Source organism: Ischnura elegans, chromosome 5, assembly GCF_921293095.1.
Source record: "Ischnura elegans chromosome 5, ioIscEleg1.1, whole genome shotgun sequence".
Lineage (NCBI taxonomy): Eukaryota > Metazoa > Arthropoda > Insecta > Odonata > Coenagrionidae > Ischnura > Ischnura elegans.
This window is the reverse complement of record NC_060250.1, coordinates 130,188,745-130,209,179: the sequence shown is the minus strand read 5'-3', so window position 1 is coordinate 130,209,179 and position 20,435 is coordinate 130,188,745. Positions and strand designations below refer to the sequence as shown.

The following is a 20,435-nucleotide window of genomic DNA, read 5'->3' as shown; positions in this document are numbered from 1 at the left end:
GCCTTGAAGCCGATTGTAAAGAATAAATAACTGTGAGCAGGAAAACCGCCCATTCACATGACTTTATACATAAGGGACCATATAAGGGACAGTGGGAATTGGATGAACTCACCACCCCTGATGGTGGGAATGAAGTTATCCCTCCGAAAGATCAGTGGCCACAGAACATGTTACCTAGCCAGACATCCAAGAAGCCTTCATGCAGTTGCCAGATATTTTTTCAATACCCCACACAGTCAAGCACAAGAAAAGAAGTACACGGCAACCATTCAATTGCTCATCTGTTCTTTATTATTGGGATTTCACTTCATATTTTATTTCCTAAAACAAATACTTTTGGCATAACCATGGTAAATATCACTGCCAAAACATCAGTTATCACATGTATGCCAGAATATGCTATGTACTGATACCAATGATCTAAAAAATAAGTTTTAACAAAAAGAGTTACAACAATTTGGCTCTACGATATGCTTGGTATATTCTAAAATTTATTTGAAAAAAGCAACGTTATAAATCCCGCAGCGATTATATAAAAAATAATTAAAAATGCCAATAATGAGTATGCATGTTTCTATGGCTCTATGACAGAGCCAATCCGTATGTTCTCTTTCTGATAATTAGATTCATTGGATGCCTTCTTCATTTATTTAAACAGTAAAAACTACCCCAATAAAATTTGCATATAAGGTGGTGGGGGTCATTGAGTATACTAAGAAAGGTCGAACATCATTTTAAGAAAAGTGTATAATCTCATATCCATCTTCTTTGGATAAAGTTTCTCAACTAAATGAGAAAATATCATACGGCCAATGCTCATGTTGAAAAAGGAAATGTATCGGTTGATCATTCACTAATCCCGTGCGCATATTGGCTCGTTTACTCCAAGAAAAAATTTTCAAAATATTATTGACTGTGAGTGTAAATAGGGGGAGTGCAATGTAATTGAATGAATGAAACCTTCAGTACTGCATGAATAACTCAAGGCATTCAGTGAGATCTACAAAGATGACTTCACAATCTAAATGAATAATTGACAATCTTACTCACTAAATGTCACAGCCTTTTGGAAAAAACGCTACAGTCAATTGACCACTGAAATTCATGAATGCAAAATATCAAATACAATAACTTACAAACTATAAAGTAGAGGATTTGAACAAATCAAACATGAAAAGGGACCGTACTCAGCAAATATATACATATGAAACATATTTCTGAAGAATTAAGGGAAGAATTACATACACATTTATATATGCAGAGGAAGAGAACCATAATATTGAATTCTTAAAAAAATAATTCCACGAAAATGGAAATAAAACTCTCACTTAACTGTGTTACAATCAAATAAACTTGGATGAAATTTCAGGCTATGGATTCATTACCTGAGACAAAGGCATGTTCGGTGGAGAGTTTCAATCTCAGCAAATTGTGTTCCTGAACAGACAGATTAAGAACACAAGCATTCTTTGGCAAATTCTTAATGTATCGAAAGGTGAAGTATAACTGAGTTCACACAAATGATGCTCACCAAAGTGATTATTTTTTTCCAACCATGACCAACAAAATGGTATGTATGTAGTTCAATGAGAATGATATCACCACTTGCATTAAAAAAAACACACAAAAGTCAGGCACAAGAACACGTTGAGTTACAATGAATCGGTATCACTTCAATTTTCCATTGATTCCAATCAGTCAATGTCATTGGTGATGTGATAGTTCCATGCTGCAAACCATTTTAGCACTAAAATACATATGTATTACAATTCATTTCTCCATTAACAGCAGGTATGGCTGACATTCTCAAATCCATTCACTTACAAAAGCCAACTTTGGTAAAAAAAATCAAGGAGTAGATTCATCAAAGATGCCTTTCAGACAGAATTTCTGAATAATTACGCTAATAATGAAAACAAAACGACTTCAGCTCAGTCAGCTCAAGGGACATTCTCTACACATTGAACAGGGCTAAGGGTTTTTGGTCCTCCAGCAAGAAGCATGACGATGAAACACATTCCCTAATTGTATCAAAACAATAACTTACGCTGCATCACCATGACATTTTGAATGACACAGCTCAGCAAGGAAGCACATTTGCCAGGTCAGCATCTCCACAAGTGTAAATTAAAAGGCAAATCAGATCCTTATAACCACCAAAAGAGTTTCATCATCTGCAATATCAAAAGCTAGCAACCACCACTTGAGAAATAGGAAAACGGATCAAAGGCTAGCTACATTTTCTTGAGTATAAAAAGCATTGACCATTTAAGTGCAATGCAACGAGAGCAGCACTCACGGGTCACAACCTATCTCGGTCATGGTAACTGATAGCGTAAGCCAACAAAACTTACAGTTCCCCCACCAAAACAATGGAGGGGCTTCAAATGTCCACACTTTCCCAGCGCGCATCTGTTCACTCAAAAGACATTAGGTTGACTGGTGGAGGCTTCTCCAAATTGCCTGTGATTGCTTGCTTTAGATAGCGGCACCACTGAACCGCAGCCGACTTAGTCCCAGCACGGAATTTATAAACATTTCCTGGAAGAAATAATGATAGGAGCATGTAATATTACACAGTTATTTTCAACACTAACAGTATTTAGCATATCCTAAATAATTTGACCCTTCAATTTCCCAAGAAAACATTCAAGTAAACAAATAAGTGATATGTAAAAAAGCTGTTGGAGGCCTTTGACTTAATAGAAACTGCTAATAACTGTGAAAACAGTCATTAACTTTAGAATTGCAGTTAAATAATTAGCAAAGGGAAATAAAGAAATCAATTTAGGATACAAGATGAAGTGTATTCTGTAACGGTGTAGGGTGCGATTGGCACCAGAGAGAAGTCCGAAGTCCAAGAGCAGAAGGGTATTTGTAATTGTTTAGTAAAAGCCGTATTTATTTTTATTGTTGTTTTAAGTTTTTCCTTGAAATATTTTCTAACTGCCTGTCTGTTATTTAAAAAAATATTTTAGTACCCTAAGAAAATATGATTAATGATTATCTTTCATTTTAATTAGCATTGTGATTTAAATAATGGGGGAAATTAAGCCACGTATCTTCCTCCTTCCTGTTACCCAGAGAGAGAGAGGGACAGAGAGCAGTTACGCTGCATGATGGAGAAGGCTGAAATATGGCCAGTTTAAGCCTCCTGCGACTCTGCCTGTCAGCAACTAAGTCGGCTGGGGCCGTCGACCGAAAGAGCTGGTACGTTGGAAGCAGGCCATCGTGAGATAGCAGACGACGCAACAAGCATGAAGCCATGGTTGGAGCATGCGCAGAGGGGACGAAGACGAGAACTGCAATCACGGCAGATCGCGTGATGTTCACCTCCTCCTCTTGGATCTCGCACTTCAGCGGGGATGGTTCTCCCTTATAGCTCTCTAGTGTGGGGTCAAGGCAGTGAGAAAGTGAAGGCAGGTGCTCATCTCTCAATTTTATATTCCAAATGTAAAGGTACGTGGCTTGATGTGCAATAATAATAATAATAATAATAATATTTATTTGCCCAAGGATACAATATGTCATGATAAAATCATTAAACAAGTATATAGGGCACGTCAAAATTAACAAATTAACATAAGAAAATGCTACATTTCAGATTGAAGATATTCTTTTATACTATAAAAACACTTCTCTATTAAGTAAGCAAAGACCCTCTTTTTAAAAACATCAATATTTTCTATACTTTTAATGTTTACAGGTAGGTTATTATACAATTTTGTACACATGTGCTCAGGCCCTCTAGATACCAGAGCTAGGTTCGATTGTTTGACATGAACGTCATAACATCTCCTTGTTTCATAGGAATGTATCTTATTATTCATAGTAAAACAACCTTTATACCTTTTTACATATATGACACTCTGATATATATATACGCAAGGTACAGTGAGTAATTTAAGGCTTTTAAAAAAAGGGCGACAATGAGCTCGATACTTTAGTTTGCACATACTTCTCACAAATTTCTTTTGTATAACAAACACATCATGAAGTTGGGGCGAAGATCCCCATATTATAATTCCATATGAAATTCTTGAGTAAAATAGTCCATAGTAAAGGGTTTTCAGAACATACTGGCTTACACTATGCTTTAATACTGATATAAGATAAAACACTGTATTCAGTTTTTTACATAGGTGCTCTATATGTGCATCCCACTTCATATTTCTATCCACATAAATTCCTAGAAACTTTACACATTCCATATCATTAAAATAATTATTTTTACATTGCAGTAGATCATTGTCCTTTGGGCTGTGCCCAGCAGAAAACAATATCACTTGGGTTTTATCATCATTAAGCCTTAGTTCATTGACATCACACCAAGTTTGCATGCATTTTATTATATATTGACTGGAATCAATTAACGCGGTCAGATTTTTTCTTTTTGATAAGATGGTTACATCATCTGCATATAATACACACTTATTATCTTGGGTTACAATTTTATTAGGTAGGTCATTGATGAATATTAGAAAGAGAAGAGGACCCAATACTGACCCCTGTGGTACACCCTTTTTGACTTCTAATGTGGAGGAGAAATAGACCGTCCCATCTTTCCTGTATGCTACTTTCTGTTTTCTTCCATGAAGATATGTCTTAAGCCAATTTAGAGGAATGCCCCTTTGCTCCTTTATGCCCCTTGCCCCTTTGAATTAGTGCGCTCATCAGCTTGGGAGGTTGCTTTTCGCGTGTCTCTCGAGGTATATATTTATTTCAGTTTAAAACAATCAATTATTTTGTCTGGAGTTTAATTAATCATAGTTTCCTGAGTTTAAAAGATTGTGCTGGATGGGTCATGTCACACATAGTGAATACTCAGTGTAATCAGTCAACCTATTGTAAGGCAGTTAGCTCTTCAATTCTGAGCGTGTCAAGTTATCTGAATTATTTGAGGGAGAATGATTCCCTAGCTATTTATGTTTCAATTACATATGTAAATCTATTTCAAGTGGGGGTGAGGGGTATGAGCCTCGATTAATTTATGTATCAGGTGCTTTCGTGTATCGCAGACCTCTTCTCTATGTTTATGCAAATTTGGGAATTTATTTAAATAAAGACAGAAGTTGAACTAGAGTGGGGATCCTGTTTTTTTTTGTCTTGCCTTTGTCCCGAGTCACCTATCTTGAATCCTGGCATTTGTCACCACTGAAGTTATCTGTGTGGATTACGGTCGGAGGCGGCCTTGATCCTAATTACGGTTGGTCTTGTAGACCTGGTTCCCGAGTTTATTAGAATTAGTACGTAAGACGTCGCAATTTACCAAATATGTTAATCTAATTAGTGCACAGGAAGTGTGCCACCCTTCAGGGTGGTAAGTTACACTCATTTATCCTTGCCCTAACTGCCACGGAGTGTAAGGAAGGAGAATGTCACCTGTCCTCTATACCTTTGTCAACACTCACCCTTACATGATGAGGTGTAAGAGGAGAGAGCTAAGGGCAGCCATATCCTTCCTCTACAGTCTGTGGAGGTCATTCTTACCCTCCAAGGAGGGCAGCAAGACCCTTTGTGTATATGTACATTGCAATGATACGTGCAGGAAGTGTAAGGCTAACCTTCTCTTACACTACATGGTAGTGGGGCCCTAACATCCAATGTTCTAAAATACACTAACATCACCCGTGATTGAGGAAACACGTACGTAGGGTGTAGGCCTACACTCCACCTAGGAGTTTACTTTTATAAGGGTAGCACTCAATAATTTAAATACATAGCTTAGTTAAATTTGAACGCTATACGAGTCATACTTTCTTTTAAATATGACTCTCCTTTATTGTTTAATTAAGTGCACAAATGACATATTTACCGTGATTTAATCTGAAGCGTACGCTTTCATTTAGTGAAAATTATTCCAAGTGGAGATTTTGCAAATAACTTTAGAACCATTTCTTTTTGGCATTAGTTTCAATTTCAGTTCCATACTTAATATCAGGTGAAACCAAAATCCAAAGAACTGGACCCCTGTTTTATATTTAAGTCCCAATATCATTGTTTCACATAAAAATACTACACACATTCAATTGATAAATTAATTCCAATATTACCTCTGACTGGATCTGTTAACTGAAATAAGTCTGGTTGCAGAGGAATATCACACAGGAACACCAACCATCCAATAACCGAGACCATTTTACATGGGTCTCTCTTGTAATCTGAACGATCACACCTGTAAAATGATATTTTGGAATCAGCTTAGCAACTATGGCATAATATTTAACGTTTTAATTCATACATCGATCATCTAATGCTAAGTATCTTATCGAAATGGCACAAAAACTCAGAAATGAATAATTTCCCCGATTGTATATAATTAAAAAAATTAAAATATACACTAAAGATACACATGTACATAATTATTTAAAAAAAATAGGGAATACAAAACACCATTTTCAAAATACCTTTGTCCATTTATCTCTCACATAAAAACAATGGGTCAAAAGGAGTTTAGAATAGCAAAACTCCAAATCCTTCCTTTTGACGTCATCTTTCCAGGCAATTAACCTGGATATTTAACGTATGATCATTTGCTCATGAACAGTTTTAACAGTTGAAAGTTAGCTACTAAATAAAATATTACCCGTGCTCAAGGTAGAAAAAGTTGAAAATGAGTTTTAAATCCTCACTTGAAGAGGAAATCCACTCTAAAATTGCACATTAAAATTGTGGGACTAATGGCAAATATGTACAACTTTCACAAAAGAAATTGTTGTGCATTACTTATAGATTCACACAAGTACTTTCTAAGTATGTAATTGAGAATTTGAGTGGGAGGCATCTCCTCATGCCATTAATCCTCTCTTGCACCCAGCGCACTTCAAATGAGAGCCCTCGAGTCTCAACAAATCAAGCTCTTACCCTTTGAAAGATTTTGGTGGGTAGTAAACCAGGGACGTTCCCCAAAGCTGAATCCAATATCGCTGCCATGAAGACACGGCTGGCTTCTTCCCATCTTTCACAATGGTTTTCCTCCGGACGCAGCCCTGCATCAAACAACTCTGAATGCCCGTGTCGATGGGGAAATCGTCCGAGTCACCCGACAAGGAGGACCTGAAAGAAACAAGACAGGACGTGACGATCATGTCTCACGGTGGGCCAAGCGCATAGCTCACACAGGCATTGCCTTGCCCTAAAGCAATCAGTACGGAGATGGGCACAGCCCCTAAGGAAGCACAGGCCGACACGTAACAAGGACGGGATGAGGGTGGAACCAAGAGCACCAGAGAAGCACAAGGGCACTAGGGAACACACAAAACTTTATAATTGGAGGGGAGAGAAGTTGGAGGGAAGAGAGAGAGAGAGAGGAGAAGGAAAGGAGTGATATCCAACACTACACATTACACTACACACTCCCGTGCGTGTGATTACGAGCAGGTCTTACCGAGGACGATGCCAACGGACAGGTACGCAGGACGACAGGAGAGGGTGTCGTGACACGGCATCCGAGAGACCCCCCAGGGATCTTTGCCTCGTGCGGGCATCGACGATGCCACCGTCGGAACTGTAGCCACCCCTGCAGAGAGTATCGGAGAGCAGGCAGGCGGAGGTGAGGGAGCAGAAGGGAGGACATGAAAACAATTGATGGGGTTACAAAACTAGCGGAGGGAGGGGGAGGGGATTGAAATGACATTCAGACGACTCAAATTAAGTAGTCTAGCAAGTTCTATGCAGGGCTGGGGGAATATCTTCACTCTAGACAAATGACAGTCTAGCTCTGAGGTTTTTGCGACAAGTAATTTACAGCCCCATTTGGCTTTCGGGATTGCTGCCGAGTAGCTGCTGTTTTTCAGGCAATGTTTATCATTCCTTCCTAGAAACATCTTCAGATCCTGGCAGCAACTACAGCAAAAATCCCAAAAACGGAATGGAGCAGACAGTCTAGCACATTCAGTATGGATATCCAGATGAAAACAAAATAAAAAATAGACACACCTAATTGGGGCACACAAAGTGTGGGTGAATTTATGCTAACACAAGAAAAACAGAGATCTATCTAAAAACCTCACATTACCAGATAATAGGCATTATGTAACCAAGTCAATACACATCTTTTTTAGAGCAAAATGAGGAGAAAAATAATAGAATGTCCTCTAGAAAACATTATTATTTCACAGCACCTCTCAGACATCTCATCACCCCTTACACAGAGCTCAAGACCAAAACAGAGCCAAGCTCCCCTCAGATAAATTTTCAATGTTAGTGTCAGGCCAGCAACATGAGGATACATGTATACTTATGGATACAAATACGTACCAACCTTTTTTAAGCATGAGGAGAAAGCCTCCAGTAATTTCAATTAAATACTTTCTATTAGCCATTTAAATGACAAAAATATTAAAGAGGTATACAATTCAAGCCACCTAATCAAGCAGGAATCGGTCGGCTATTATCAACATACCCTGCAAACAGTACATAGTTAAAAAATTTTGTAACACCAGATCACTGCTGTACTTAAAGTCAGGACACTAAAGACATGAAGTTTAACAGGAATATCCTCCAAAAGCAAGCAAGAGCTTGACAGGTCAGAACATTCCAAAACAAGTAGAAGTCAAAATTTTTTTAGACGGATAGGTCCTATTCTGTGCTCCAGCAAAAGAGAAGGATTTTGATATCTAGGCCAACCTGATCATATCATGGGAAATAGTCCCCCAAGGAACTTGAATGTTTAATCTAGTTTATCATCATCATGAGAGCAATGTTCACTGACAGACGTTGAAATATCAGTCACACAGAAAATACAGTGAAACCTGCCTTTAGCGGAACCTGAGTTAAGCGGAAACCTGTCTTGCCCGGAAAATTTTGTTGGTCCTGGCGGTCACATAGGGTTTTACGTGCATTGGTGCCCTCTGTTAAACGGAAACTGTCAAATGCGGAAACGGAATCGATTCTCGGGCACGTGTTTCTTGGTTAAGCGGAATTAAAAAATAATCCATGGACAATTTTTACCGTAAGGAAATAAAATCCTAAAATTTTTTTGTAAAGTCCTCCATAGAAAATAATCCAACGGAACCAGCTAAATGTGTCGTACGTTCACTATGCTCTACGTCATTATTGACTGACATCATGTCGCAGGAGGGACTCAGGACAATATTGCATCAACCTTGACCAAAACACTTCCGCGTCTCCCTAAACCTAGTGCTAATTCTCTTCCAGTGCCTCATGTCCATCGTCCCTAGTGTAAAGTGCAGTTTCGTTTCACGTACATTTTATCAAATGCTCCACAAAAATCTCCACCCCTCTTCCCTCCCGCCACCTCCTTTCTTAACCACTCCGCCAACCAATGCTTGCACACTTACCTCCCCTCCAACTCGTAGAACCCTCTCTCTACATGCTCAATCATTTTGTGCATCCTTACTCGCAACTGAGTAAGAAGGAATCTTTCTCCAACGTGCTGCCGACAGCGTAAGAATACAACGCAGAATGCTAAGAATAAAGGGAACTGCTGATTGATTTCCTCCATGCCACGAAACGTATTAACGCTGAAAAATAAACTGGACTTGATTGAGTGCTTTGAACGAGAAAAGCTCTCCGTGAAGTAGATACAAGAGAAGTTTAAGTGCGGAAAGATTCAAGTTTACGAAGCAATTAAGAAGAAGGACGAAATTAAGAGACTTTGAAAGAGGTAGGTTCTAAGAAACATATTTCTTGTTTTCCCATGCCACAATAGTTTTCAAAACGACACACCATAAAATAACTGTTGTTTGCGTCGATTATTTTAGGCCTTAGTTTAAATTCAAAGAGGAAAACACCTCTCTGCGAATATGAAGAAATAAACGAATTAGTTTGGGAATGGTTTGTGCTAGCAAGATTGTCCATTCCATTGTTCCATTGTCAGGTCCAATAGTCCAAGAAAAGGCCCAGGAATTAGCAATTTCTTTGGGAAAATTGGATTTTAAGGCCTCCAATGGATGGCTAGACAGCTTCAGAGCAAGACGCAATGTTGTTTGGAGCAGTGTTGTTGGCGAGTCAAATGACGTTGATATGGAAACCGTAGAGTGGAAATGTATGGTTCAAGTAAAAATTAAAGACTATCAACCATGCGATATCTACAACGGGGATGAAACCGGAATGTATTTTAGGGCTCTGCTGTCTAAAACATTGTGCGTAAAAGGAGAAAACTGCAAGGGTTTGTATTCATTTCCGGGTTCTACTTCTAGAATTTTGGGTAAAAATTCTAACAATGATGTCATATTTACACTTATTCTTTATTCTGTAGGAGGGAAGCACTCAAAGGAGCGCTTGACCATTTTCATTTGTGGGAATATGGCAGGGGAGCTTCTAAAGCCTCTTGTCATCGGGAAATCAGCTCTACCACAATGCTTCAAAAACGTTGAAATTGAGAAGCTACCGGCCAAATGGAGACATAGTAAAAAAGCATGGAACACGGCTTCAATCATGGAAGAGTGGCTTAAAAGTTTCAATGCCGAAATGAAGAGGAAAAATAGGAAAGTCATACTTTTCCTTGACAATGCAACCTGTCACCCTAAAATTCACCTTGCGAATGTGGAGCTAGCCTGGTTTCCGGTAAACACAACAAGCATCATTCAGCCAATGGATCAGGGAGTAATTAGATCGCTGAAGGCACAATATTGGAAGTGCATGATGCGATCATTATTAGCTGCTGCAGATACTGCGAATTCAGTATCGGAGGTGGTAAAAAAAATATTGGTGCTGGATGCCATTAATTGGATTAATTTGGCAATGAAAGATATTAAACAATGTTTCGCCAAAGCTGGAATTCTGCCAGAACTGATCCCCGAGAAAGGTAAGGAAAATAATTTATATCCTAATGTATCACCAATGTAAATGCATATTTACGCATTTACAGGATTATATATATTGCTATTTTAGAGCCAATGGTGGATCAAAGCGAATTGCAGCAAGTAATAGGCATTGGCATGAATGCTGAGACATTTGTGGATTTCGACAACGATCTCCTCACGAGCGATGAAGATGGTTCCTTAATAGCCAATAATAAAGAAGACGAAAGCTGTGACACCGACGAAGTGACCAAAATATGTGAAGAAAATAAAAAATCGTATAGAGAAATGTTGGTTTCATTAAAAGAATTAGAAGAATGCAATCTCAACAATGGTAACACTGATTTGTATAACATCTTACATGGGGCCATTGGCAACGTAGAAAATTGTATTCTACAGGAAAAAAAGGAAAGACAGACAAAAATGACTGATTACTTCAAATAAAAAATTTAAAAATAATGCGATGCTGTTCCTTTATTATTTCGTCTACGTGTAGAATTTGAGTCAAACCAACCTTTTAAGGAACGATTGCAATAGACGTGATATGACTTTCGCGGTCTTTTTTGAATTGTCAGACCCTGAGTTAAGCGGAATACTGTCTTATCCGGAAAAAAGTGAAGGTCCCGAGAGATTCCGCTTAAGACAGGTTTCACTGTACTAATAATAGAAATAGGAATAGAATGTGAGGATAAGGGTCACAATAGAAAAATGTTCATTTCAAAGCACTGCATTGAACAAGAGACTTTGTGTGCAGTCACTCATGTTGGTGCAAATTATATACACCAAGGATAAAATTCCCTATGAAAAAAATCATTTGGCTTAGCCGGGATTCAAACTCAGATCTCCTAATTATAAGTCAGGTATGCTACCAGTTACACCACAAAGCCATCTTCTTCCAAGAGACTGGGTTTACCAAATGATTTTGTCATGGCAAATTTCATCCATGGTGTATACTATAAGTTCTTTCCTTTTAAAATAATCACAATTTAGGCAAAAAATAGGCAATAAAAATGTATTGTCTTCCTTTCTATGATAAACTAGATAAAACATTCAAGTGTCATGCGGGACATTTTCCCATGGTTTGTTTGTTCCTGCCTGGGTGCCAAAGTTCTATTCTTTTGCGAGAGCACCAAATAAGACCTACCTGTCTAAAATATTCCGACTTTTACCATTTTGCGATGCTATTTAGTGGGGTTGCGTGTAGATGCAGGTAAATATATTGTAGGCCAGAACCTGTCTAGAAAATCAAAGGAATTTGAAGGAGATACATAGTATGTATCGCAGCCAAACAGCTGCTCACGCTGATTACATATCACCACTCACCCATGCCTGGAGAGCAGCTTGAGTTCCTCCTCATCTTCATCCGTCTGCGCAGAGCCTTCGACGCCATCCGTCGCTGCAACCACCGCACCACTCTTGTCGTTGGTGCTCGTGCTGTGCTCATGGTGGTGCACGTGCGGGTGGTGTGGAGGGGGCAGCCTCGGTTCCTCCAGCACCGAGTCGTCCAGCAAGTGGCGCAGCTTCTCGTCCGAGCCCGCGTCACTGCCTTGGCCCAGGGGCAGCCCCAGCTGGCCAGGGCCGATCCTGGGGCCGGAGGGCATGCTGTCCCCAGCGCAGGGAGGGCCGAGGTGGGACTGACGGAAGATGCTGCAATGGGAACGTTAACATTACGTGAGGCTCGTCTCAAAAGGCTTCATTTAACACAGGCATTTGGCAACACAAGCACCTGAGCATTCGACAAACATGGTCTAACATGCTTGGGGCACAAATAGGGCAGCCAAAAGCTATTGAGATGATTGAAAAAAAGACAATGGAAGGGTAACAGAAGGAGAATCATCTTTCACATACTTTTGAATAAAAGATGAAACCACTTTTAACAATATAAATAAATTCCAAAGACAGAAGCCCACTCATACCATAAGAAATTTGAAAAAAGAAAAATATATGTGATTAAAAAAAACAAGAAATAAAAAAACATACGGAAACTGAATGAACTTAGCTTAACAAAGGGGATTTTATTTTACTCTAATGGCAAAATTCTCAAATTATCTCAGTCAACAATTTGAAGGTGGGAGAGAAAAAATCCAGTGAATTGTTTTCACCAAATTCCAGACTTAGTCTGAAAAAGAATGCTGTATGAGAAAAGATCTAGGACGAGGCTGGAGAAAGATTTAGTGTATTGCACAAATTGTTCTGTATTTGTTGAAAATATCTGTTGAATGAAATATTTCTATTCCATTGCACACTATGCAGGACTTTTATTCTTACAGCTTCAAATATATATTGTTGATAAAATATAGGTGCATTAAAATAACCCCCAATACATATGCAATTAAAATGCACAATGAGGTAAATCAAAGGTTTCAAGTAAGATTTACAGTACATACCATATCACCATTTGTTTTGGATCATTTGAAGTATGTTGTGCACTTTACAAAATAAATAATGGTTTTCTGACATGTAATGCCATTGCATTTTGATAGGTAAACCAACTGGGAGGGATAAAAGTGATACTGCTTACGCAAAATCTAAATCATAAGTCCACGCACATTCACAACAGTACAGAATGTTAAAATAATGCAGGTTTATAACAGGGAATTGATCAGCCATATTGTTAGATTAATACAAAATTAAAAAAAAAATTATCCAAGTTAATTCTTAAACTTATCTGCAACGGTGAGCATAAATCAAATTTTTAATGAGAATAATGTGTTTAAGCTTTGAAAATCAGCATTCACAGAATTAAAATAGTATATTGCCATAAAATGGCGAAAGAGAATAGAAATCAAGACTGAAGGGAAGGAAACAACATATGTATTTCCGCTGATGACATTGATATGTATAAGAAGATGATGGCTCAGCCAAGATATGTGTGTATTTCTACATTTAAACAGATATTAAATTACCCACACAATGGTAAAAAATGACATTCAGTAACAAAAAATCAAGATTACATTTACTCGAAACATTGCTCATTTAAAAGTAAGAAATTAGTCAATTCAGTTATTATTCAGGGAAGAATAATACTGCAATGGTGAAAAGGATTAAACAAATAAAATCAGATAATAGGAATTCACTGAATCCACCAACAATAATAAAGAAAATAAGGAACGAACACAAGACACAGGAAATTTTTACAGGTTGAGTAGGCAGGGCACACTACATGTTACTTAGAATTACATATTTTTGTTTTTGTGAAAAAACTACAAGTGTAGGTATTTATTTCAGCTTATCCATTCTGCAGCTAAACTTCTTCCACTCTAGCAGCAATAATTTACAAAGCTGCCTTACATTATGAAACATACATTTTGAAGTAAATTTACTTTGAAATTTAGGCACAGTACATATCCACACACAAATGGTCAGCCAAATATTTCATGCCAAACCGATCAACTTTTAACAATTTTTTTCTAAGCTATAGTTACAACTACTTAGAATATTCATCCTCTAAAGCTTTTTAGAAATGGTTGATGGCAACCCAACATATCAATAGCTTGACTCAAAATGCCATTAACTCAAATGGTAGCCATGCAAAATCAAGAGCAGAATAAACAGCATCAGTGTGAACTCAATGCATGAATAATGGAGAGATGTCAGCTGCATTGATGCCAAACAGTGTGACTAGTAAATGTGACTCAGGAAAGAAATTGGAGTTAGAAGAGAGGCTGCAGACAGGTCTGTGAAATGAATTTGGAAAATGAAGTGAGAGAAGGAGAGACAGAGTTTACTTTAAAGAGATACATAGCGCATCAATAGGGGACTTAAAAAAATACTTCAAAACAATAAAATGAGATATCACGGGGAAATAAGTATCCCAGTTAAGTTTGTACAGCCACCATTGGTTCACGAGAAAATTTGTTTTCTTCCCGTTGGCTAGCTCTTCTTTGGCCAAATTGGGACAAGGGAAATTGAAACACATCTCATGGTCTTTCCCATTCAACTGTACATTTGGAGAGTGAACTATTTGACCTCAGCCAAGTACGAGAGAGGTGCTAGATAAGAAGAAAAAAGAGATGGAAGAGAAGATATGTGGGGAAAAGGTCTGAAGGAGACAGGTAATCCAAATGCCAAATATAGCTGCATTCAGTTAAGTTAATGCAATAAAGAGACTTTAATAAGCATTTGAATTTCCTATTTCCTGACTTACTCACTTATGCCAAATAGTAGCTTGACTTCATTTTTCCATTATGTTTGCAGAAAAGTTATGGCAATCGAGTGAAATTGAAGGATTCAAAGGCATCAAATAATGATAACCTAATGTAGCACCATTCATGTGGGCATAGCTTCCCATTTCTGATTGTAACCTCCATTATCAATCAAGGCCAGAGAGCTGTAATTATTCTATCCCCGACTTGCACAGTGAAAAGTGGAAGAAGATGTGAATTGCTAACATTTCCGTAACCGAATTTGGCCAAAAAATAACACACCATTAGCAAGGAAATGGATTTTTCCGTAAACCAATAGGGGGAGCACTTACTCTGCTAGAGTTCTTTTTCCCCCAGAGTACATAACCAGCAAGTGAGCATTGAATAGCATATAAAGAATTTCATTCAGGGAGAAGGTTAAAAATTCATTGAAATCCTCAGATCCTAGCTCATGTATTCAATAGAAATGCACTGAGAAACCGATTTTCACAAAAAAGAGAATACAAAAGCTATGAGACTCTGGTAAAGCATGATAATAATAATGCTCATTCAACATATGCACTGATTATTTAAGAGAATATTCAATTATGTTCTGCTTCTAACACTGACTGCTGTCTGAAACATGGACTGCTGTCTGAAACATGGGGCATATTTTTTGCAGATAAAAAAACTCTGCTGTGACGTTCTGGCTCAGTATTTAACAGTAACACCCATGCAATACTTTAACACTTCTGACTCAAAAAGTTTTGACTTGGTGCCTAAGGTGACATCTACATCAATGTGTTCTCTATAAATTTACAGTGCCTAATACATACATGTCATGATATTTTGTGCCTCAAGTGTAGTGAATTGTTTCACCAATAACTTGCTACTTACACATTTCTTGAGATATGCCAGAGATATAAACAAAAAAAACAACAAAAATAGCAATTACTGTTCACTGCATGACAGCTACCTTGGAAATGCAGAGATCACGTCACAATATCATGCTCTTGCTTCAAATGATTCAACGGCACTGTTAGGAGTGAGATTGAGCTGTTCATTCATGTATTCCAACTTGATGCTCCTGATCCCATGCGAGAAGTGACGGCCAATAAATTTCTCATTATTGGATATATATATATATTAAATAAACACAGACACGCTTCCAACTAATATGTAATCGACTTTTTAACTCTCAGTAATTTGACACAAACAAAGGAGTGCAGCGACGAAACCAAGTTACACGACACTACAAACGTGCTGGGAAAGCACAACTGCACTGGATGGTATTCCTTTGGCCAAGCAAAGAGAGTGACACAATGCCTCAACTCACCCACTTCGAACCATGTTAGGATGGTAACAGTGTTGATGATGGCCTTGCTTATGGAAGTTGCGGGGGAGGCTTGTGCTACGAAATCTGGAGAGCAAATGAAAAAAAGAAAAGATGTCTGGAACACTTCCTTTTGGACTCTCAAAGAGAGGAGTCATAGCAGAAGACAGACAGGTAATGACAAAAGGGTAACCTCAAGGGATGGCATCTCAGCTTGTGGCTAAAGTACTCCACAAACAAGTCAAATATGTATGTACGTAGGTTGTTCAACTTGTCATTCAGGATACCCAACCCTGGCTAAATTGTTGTTCCTATCAGCTTCCTTATCACACTGAGATTCTTATTTCACTTCTTGAATGATATCGTCATGTGTTGTATGATTCGGCATTATAGGCTTAGAGGTTTCTGCAACGAGCAGTTGACTGGTCCATTCCACTTTCCATTTGCCTCTGTGTAGTTGTTTTCAGTCGTTTCCCCACGTCCTAGAAGTCAAAGGTGACTCTGACCCTCTACGACCTGAAAATATCTTCAGGATAGCGGGAGAAACACTGTCTGTAAAACAAAAGCCACACAACAGCAATCCTGAAAGTGGAATGGAGCAGTTGATTCAGAGTTATATCTGAACTGGTTGGGGTCTAATTGCAAATTAGTTTTCAACTGTAACCACTTCATCGATGAACCATTTCTAATAATGTCATACTGAAAACTATCAGTATTTTGTACATACATCAGACGAGAAAAGATAAGGAGATGACAGAACCTGTTACATTTATATCACAGGAGATCAAAGTCGAATACCAAAATGACTGAATTAAACCAAAGCTAAGAATCAAGTATGGATTCAGTTCATCACTTAAAGGACTCAATTATTTTCTTTTCCTTCCGACAGCTTTTCCATATATTCAAATCATTAACTGATGAATCCAAAATAATTCATAAAGCCATGAATCAATTTCATAAAATGACCGAGAATCCTACCAATTTGGAGACGATATGTATCCACATAAAGGTGAGAACGACTCATACTTGTATCTGTCTATGAAAAAGTCAATATTGACAACCCAAAAAGCCTCCCTTTCAAACATCTGGTCCTCTTTCAAGCTCTATCCGGTGAGGAACCTGAGTGAGAACTGTTTGAGCAACAAATTATACCTCATCTCTGAAAAATAAAAGAAATACTAGTAGTAAATACTGCAGGGGACCAATTTTAATGAGCTGATTTCTCTCCAAAGACATAAGTGTAATATCAAACGTAAAATCGCAGTAAGTTTGGAACTGATTTAAGTCGTTAATTATCTTCCAATCCTCAAAATCAATGAAAGTTGGACATCCACCTAATCAGCATGAAGAATGCACCTAATAAAAGCAATTATCATTTCAAAATTATTACATATGAGATATTTTTTACAAAAATGCCATCCCTGAAGTATTTCACAATAAGACATCTACACCAACAACTAAAAAAGGATATAAAGTATCAAAAAATTATCAGCAGGTTAACATAAAATTAAATAGGAGTAACTTATCCGTGACTGCAGCTTGAAAATGAGCGTTTCCATGAGAAATTTCTTATGAAGTGAATTGTCCAGCCCCTCTTCTACGCTCAGATAAGTTATTTTTCATCCACTACCACAAAGAAAGATTGTGATTGAAAAGCAAGGAGAAAGGACTGGTAATTCCACCTAATTTATATAGGTGAACATGGTTTTGATTCCGAATGTTATCATCAGGTACATAAAAACAAACACACTACATATGACGTAACGTACAAGTGAGACACAGGAACATTCCCAATTTATAGTTGCAAGTTTGCATGGCAGGTGACTTTTAGGGTGACGTAGGATGGGTGGGGCACGCGACAGAGGCAGTTAACTTGGAACTTGAGGCGAGGGAGAGGTAAATAACTTTAGTGAAGGGATGGCATTTCGATGGGATGGGACAGTCGGTGGCCATGATGTGATGCACCAACCAGGGGCTGGAGGAGGAGAAAGGGTCTTCAAAATAAAATAATGGGAGGAAAATCCCATTTCTTTGAAAAGAGACTAAGAGCCTCTCATTTTAAAAACAAATTAGGCATAATAATTAATTAGGATAAACGAAAAAATTAACTTTACAGCTTGTGGAGCTCTCATAGAAAAAATGAACATACACTGGATGCCACCTATCATTCTTTCGCTGAACTAAAACAGCAAACTGCAACACCGAAGGCATTGACACTGATGCCAGATGAGCCATTTCTTAGCTGCATTGATTTCTTTTCTGATTTATTTACTCCTCAATTTTATTCAATATCATATATTTTTCATTAAAAAGTGTCTAATTCCACAATTCATTATTAGAACTTATAATTCACAGTGGCAAAGTGCACCAAAAAAATTGAATGACACAGCACGTTCCCAAGTTTTTGCACATTAATTCAAAATAGACCAAACTCCACGGTAAATTTCATGCTAATTCCAACAGGTTCAACAATATCTTTTAAAAATATGAATGAATGCACTGCATAAGTACTAAAATCTTACTCTTTAGTGCTGCATGTGGAAATAAAAAGGCAACAAAATTTGGTAGATAATCATTTCCTTACATCCCACACTTTGTAAAATTTTAAATAACTCTTGCGCATCTAGCCCTCATTCTCTCTCAACTAATGTCACCCTAACCGTCACCACCACTTTGAACTTATAGCTATAGATTGTGAATGTTTTATGCCTTGATAGCACATACATGCCAGTGTGCTTGATACCATGGGTTCTACAATGATTGACGTTCTACGTCGAAACCCCGGTTGCTTGAATATCGTGTGGAATGACCACGTCTTTTGTTTTCCAATCACAAAGTTTAGAAAATTTCACGACGACTCATTTGAAATAACTACTTTGATGAAGACAGATGGTTCAAACCAAACAAAGATGTCGGGGATGAATGAGTGCATTTTGAAATACCAAGCAATTGGGACCCAGCAAAAATTAACAGGGGAATACTTAATGCAATGAGACAACTCTTCAGTGAATCAAACTGATGTTAATTTGACTTTAATATCACAGCAAAAGGAGAAAGCTCAAACTAATGCTTGGGGCAGATACTCCTTAAATAGCAGTCCGGGCGCTTCATGGGATAGCTGATGAAAATTCATGAAAGGTAAATAAACTACAACCATTAGCAAGTGCAGCAACAGGCAGGTAATTAATCAATAAAAGTTAGTTCTATCGCAGAGAAATGAATAACCAGAGTGCAAACTGCATGGTGAATAGTGTAACAGAAATTGGAGCTAGCTGAAACATAGGTGGTTTACTAGTGATCCCTCTGCCACGTTGGCATTACAGTAATATTCACTGGCAGCAACATCATCCTACGTTGTGCTGTGATGTTCTTTGGATCGACCCCATTGCCAGAGCATTTTCCGTGAGGGCCGTTTGATAAATACAGACTGGGAACTTGATCTACATCCCATGTACCTGCCGGCAGGAGTTTTAACTTATTGAAAGCACAGCCACAAATCATAGCTATTTCAATGCAAAAAAACATTTGAAAAAGCATAACTATCAAATGGTTCTCATGGACTATGCCACGCATTTGATTCTTAGAATATCACAGAAGAACTTCCAAGCCACTGTCAACAACATGCTTGCCAGTGAGCCACCTACATTTAGCAGCTGAGCTAGCTCCATTTTGTGTGACGGAATTCAAGAGAGCACCCTAATATTTCAGTTCTCTGCAGTTCTTTCCAATGATTTCTCAAAATTTCATGTTATAAAACCAACAGCTGAATTAGTTACACAACATTTATGGTTATAAGAAACTAAAGGTATGTATGCACCACAATCTAATACAGACAAGAAGAATTTCAACCTTATTAGAAAGCATGTAAATGTAAATGCCAATTTCACCAATAAATATTGTACCCACCTACAGTTTAACAATAAATAAAGAGTCAGAAAACCAAAATATTAATTTAAGAACTTATTTGGAAATCTCCAACCCTAGAATGATTAAAGAACTTACACATAATTAGCACCTCCAATGAACACACCATGAAGGCAAAAGTGCTAGGTTTGATTACTCCCTCAAGATTCAATATCATGATCTAGTGACGAAACTCATCAGCATATTATTAAAAATTACTAAACAAGCAAATGATTTTCATTTAAGGGACTTCTGCAGGCTGTAAAAACTTACCATGTACCAAGGTTTGATATCAGTAAAAGAGTTCTG

The 20,435-nt window shown here is 37.8% G+C and overlaps 2 protein-coding genes across 12 annotated transcripts in view; one reads left to right on the top strand and one right to left on the bottom strand.

Annotated features, from left to right (window-relative positions):
• Positions 1-268: 268 nt before the first annotated feature.
• Positions 269-20,435, bottom strand: part of LOC124159560 (ras-specific guanine nucleotide-releasing factor RalGPS2) — a 327,801-nt gene continuing 307,634 nt past the window's right edge. For 9 of the 11 annotated variants that reach the window (XM_046535444.1, XM_046535447.1, XM_046535446.1 and 6 more), the window contains 6 exons: positions 16,227-16,310; positions 12,090-12,413; positions 7,388-7,519; positions 6,865-7,056; positions 6,054-6,175; positions 269-2,541 (listed from right to left, as the gene is read on the bottom strand). In XM_046535444.1, coding sequence (XP_046391400.1) covers positions 2,417-2,541; positions 6,054-6,175; positions 6,865-7,056; positions 7,388-7,519; positions 12,090-12,413; positions 16,227-16,310 — 979 coding nt within the window. In that variant the 3' untranslated portion in view covers positions 269-2,416. The remainder of the gene's footprint in view (positions 2,542-6,053; positions 6,176-6,864; positions 7,057-7,387; positions 7,520-12,089; positions 12,414-16,226; positions 16,311-20,435) is intronic. The other 2 variants (XM_046535455.1, XM_046535452.1) reach the window with 2 other exon arrangements.
• LOC124159562 (tigger transposable element-derived protein 6-like) lies at positions 8,974-11,325 on the top strand. Its single transcript, XM_046535456.1, has 2 exons — positions 8,974-10,771; positions 10,858-11,325. The coding sequence occupies exons 1-2, from the start codon at positions 9,796-9,798 to the stop codon at positions 11,208-11,210; spliced, it is 1,329 nt and encodes a 442-aa protein (XP_046391412.1). The 5' UTR covers positions 8,974-9,795; the 3' UTR covers positions 11,211-11,325.

Bases quoted from the DNA above. Each gene is read 5' to 3' on its own strand.
- LOC124159562 (XM_046535456.1), top strand. From the start codon at position 9,796: ATGGTTTGTGCTAGCAAGATTGTCCATTCCATTGTTCCATTGTCAGGT. The intron at 10,772-10,857 runs GTAAGGAAAATA...TTGCTATTTTAG, and splicing joins AGAACTGATCCCCGAGAAAG to AGCCAATGGTGGATCAAAGC.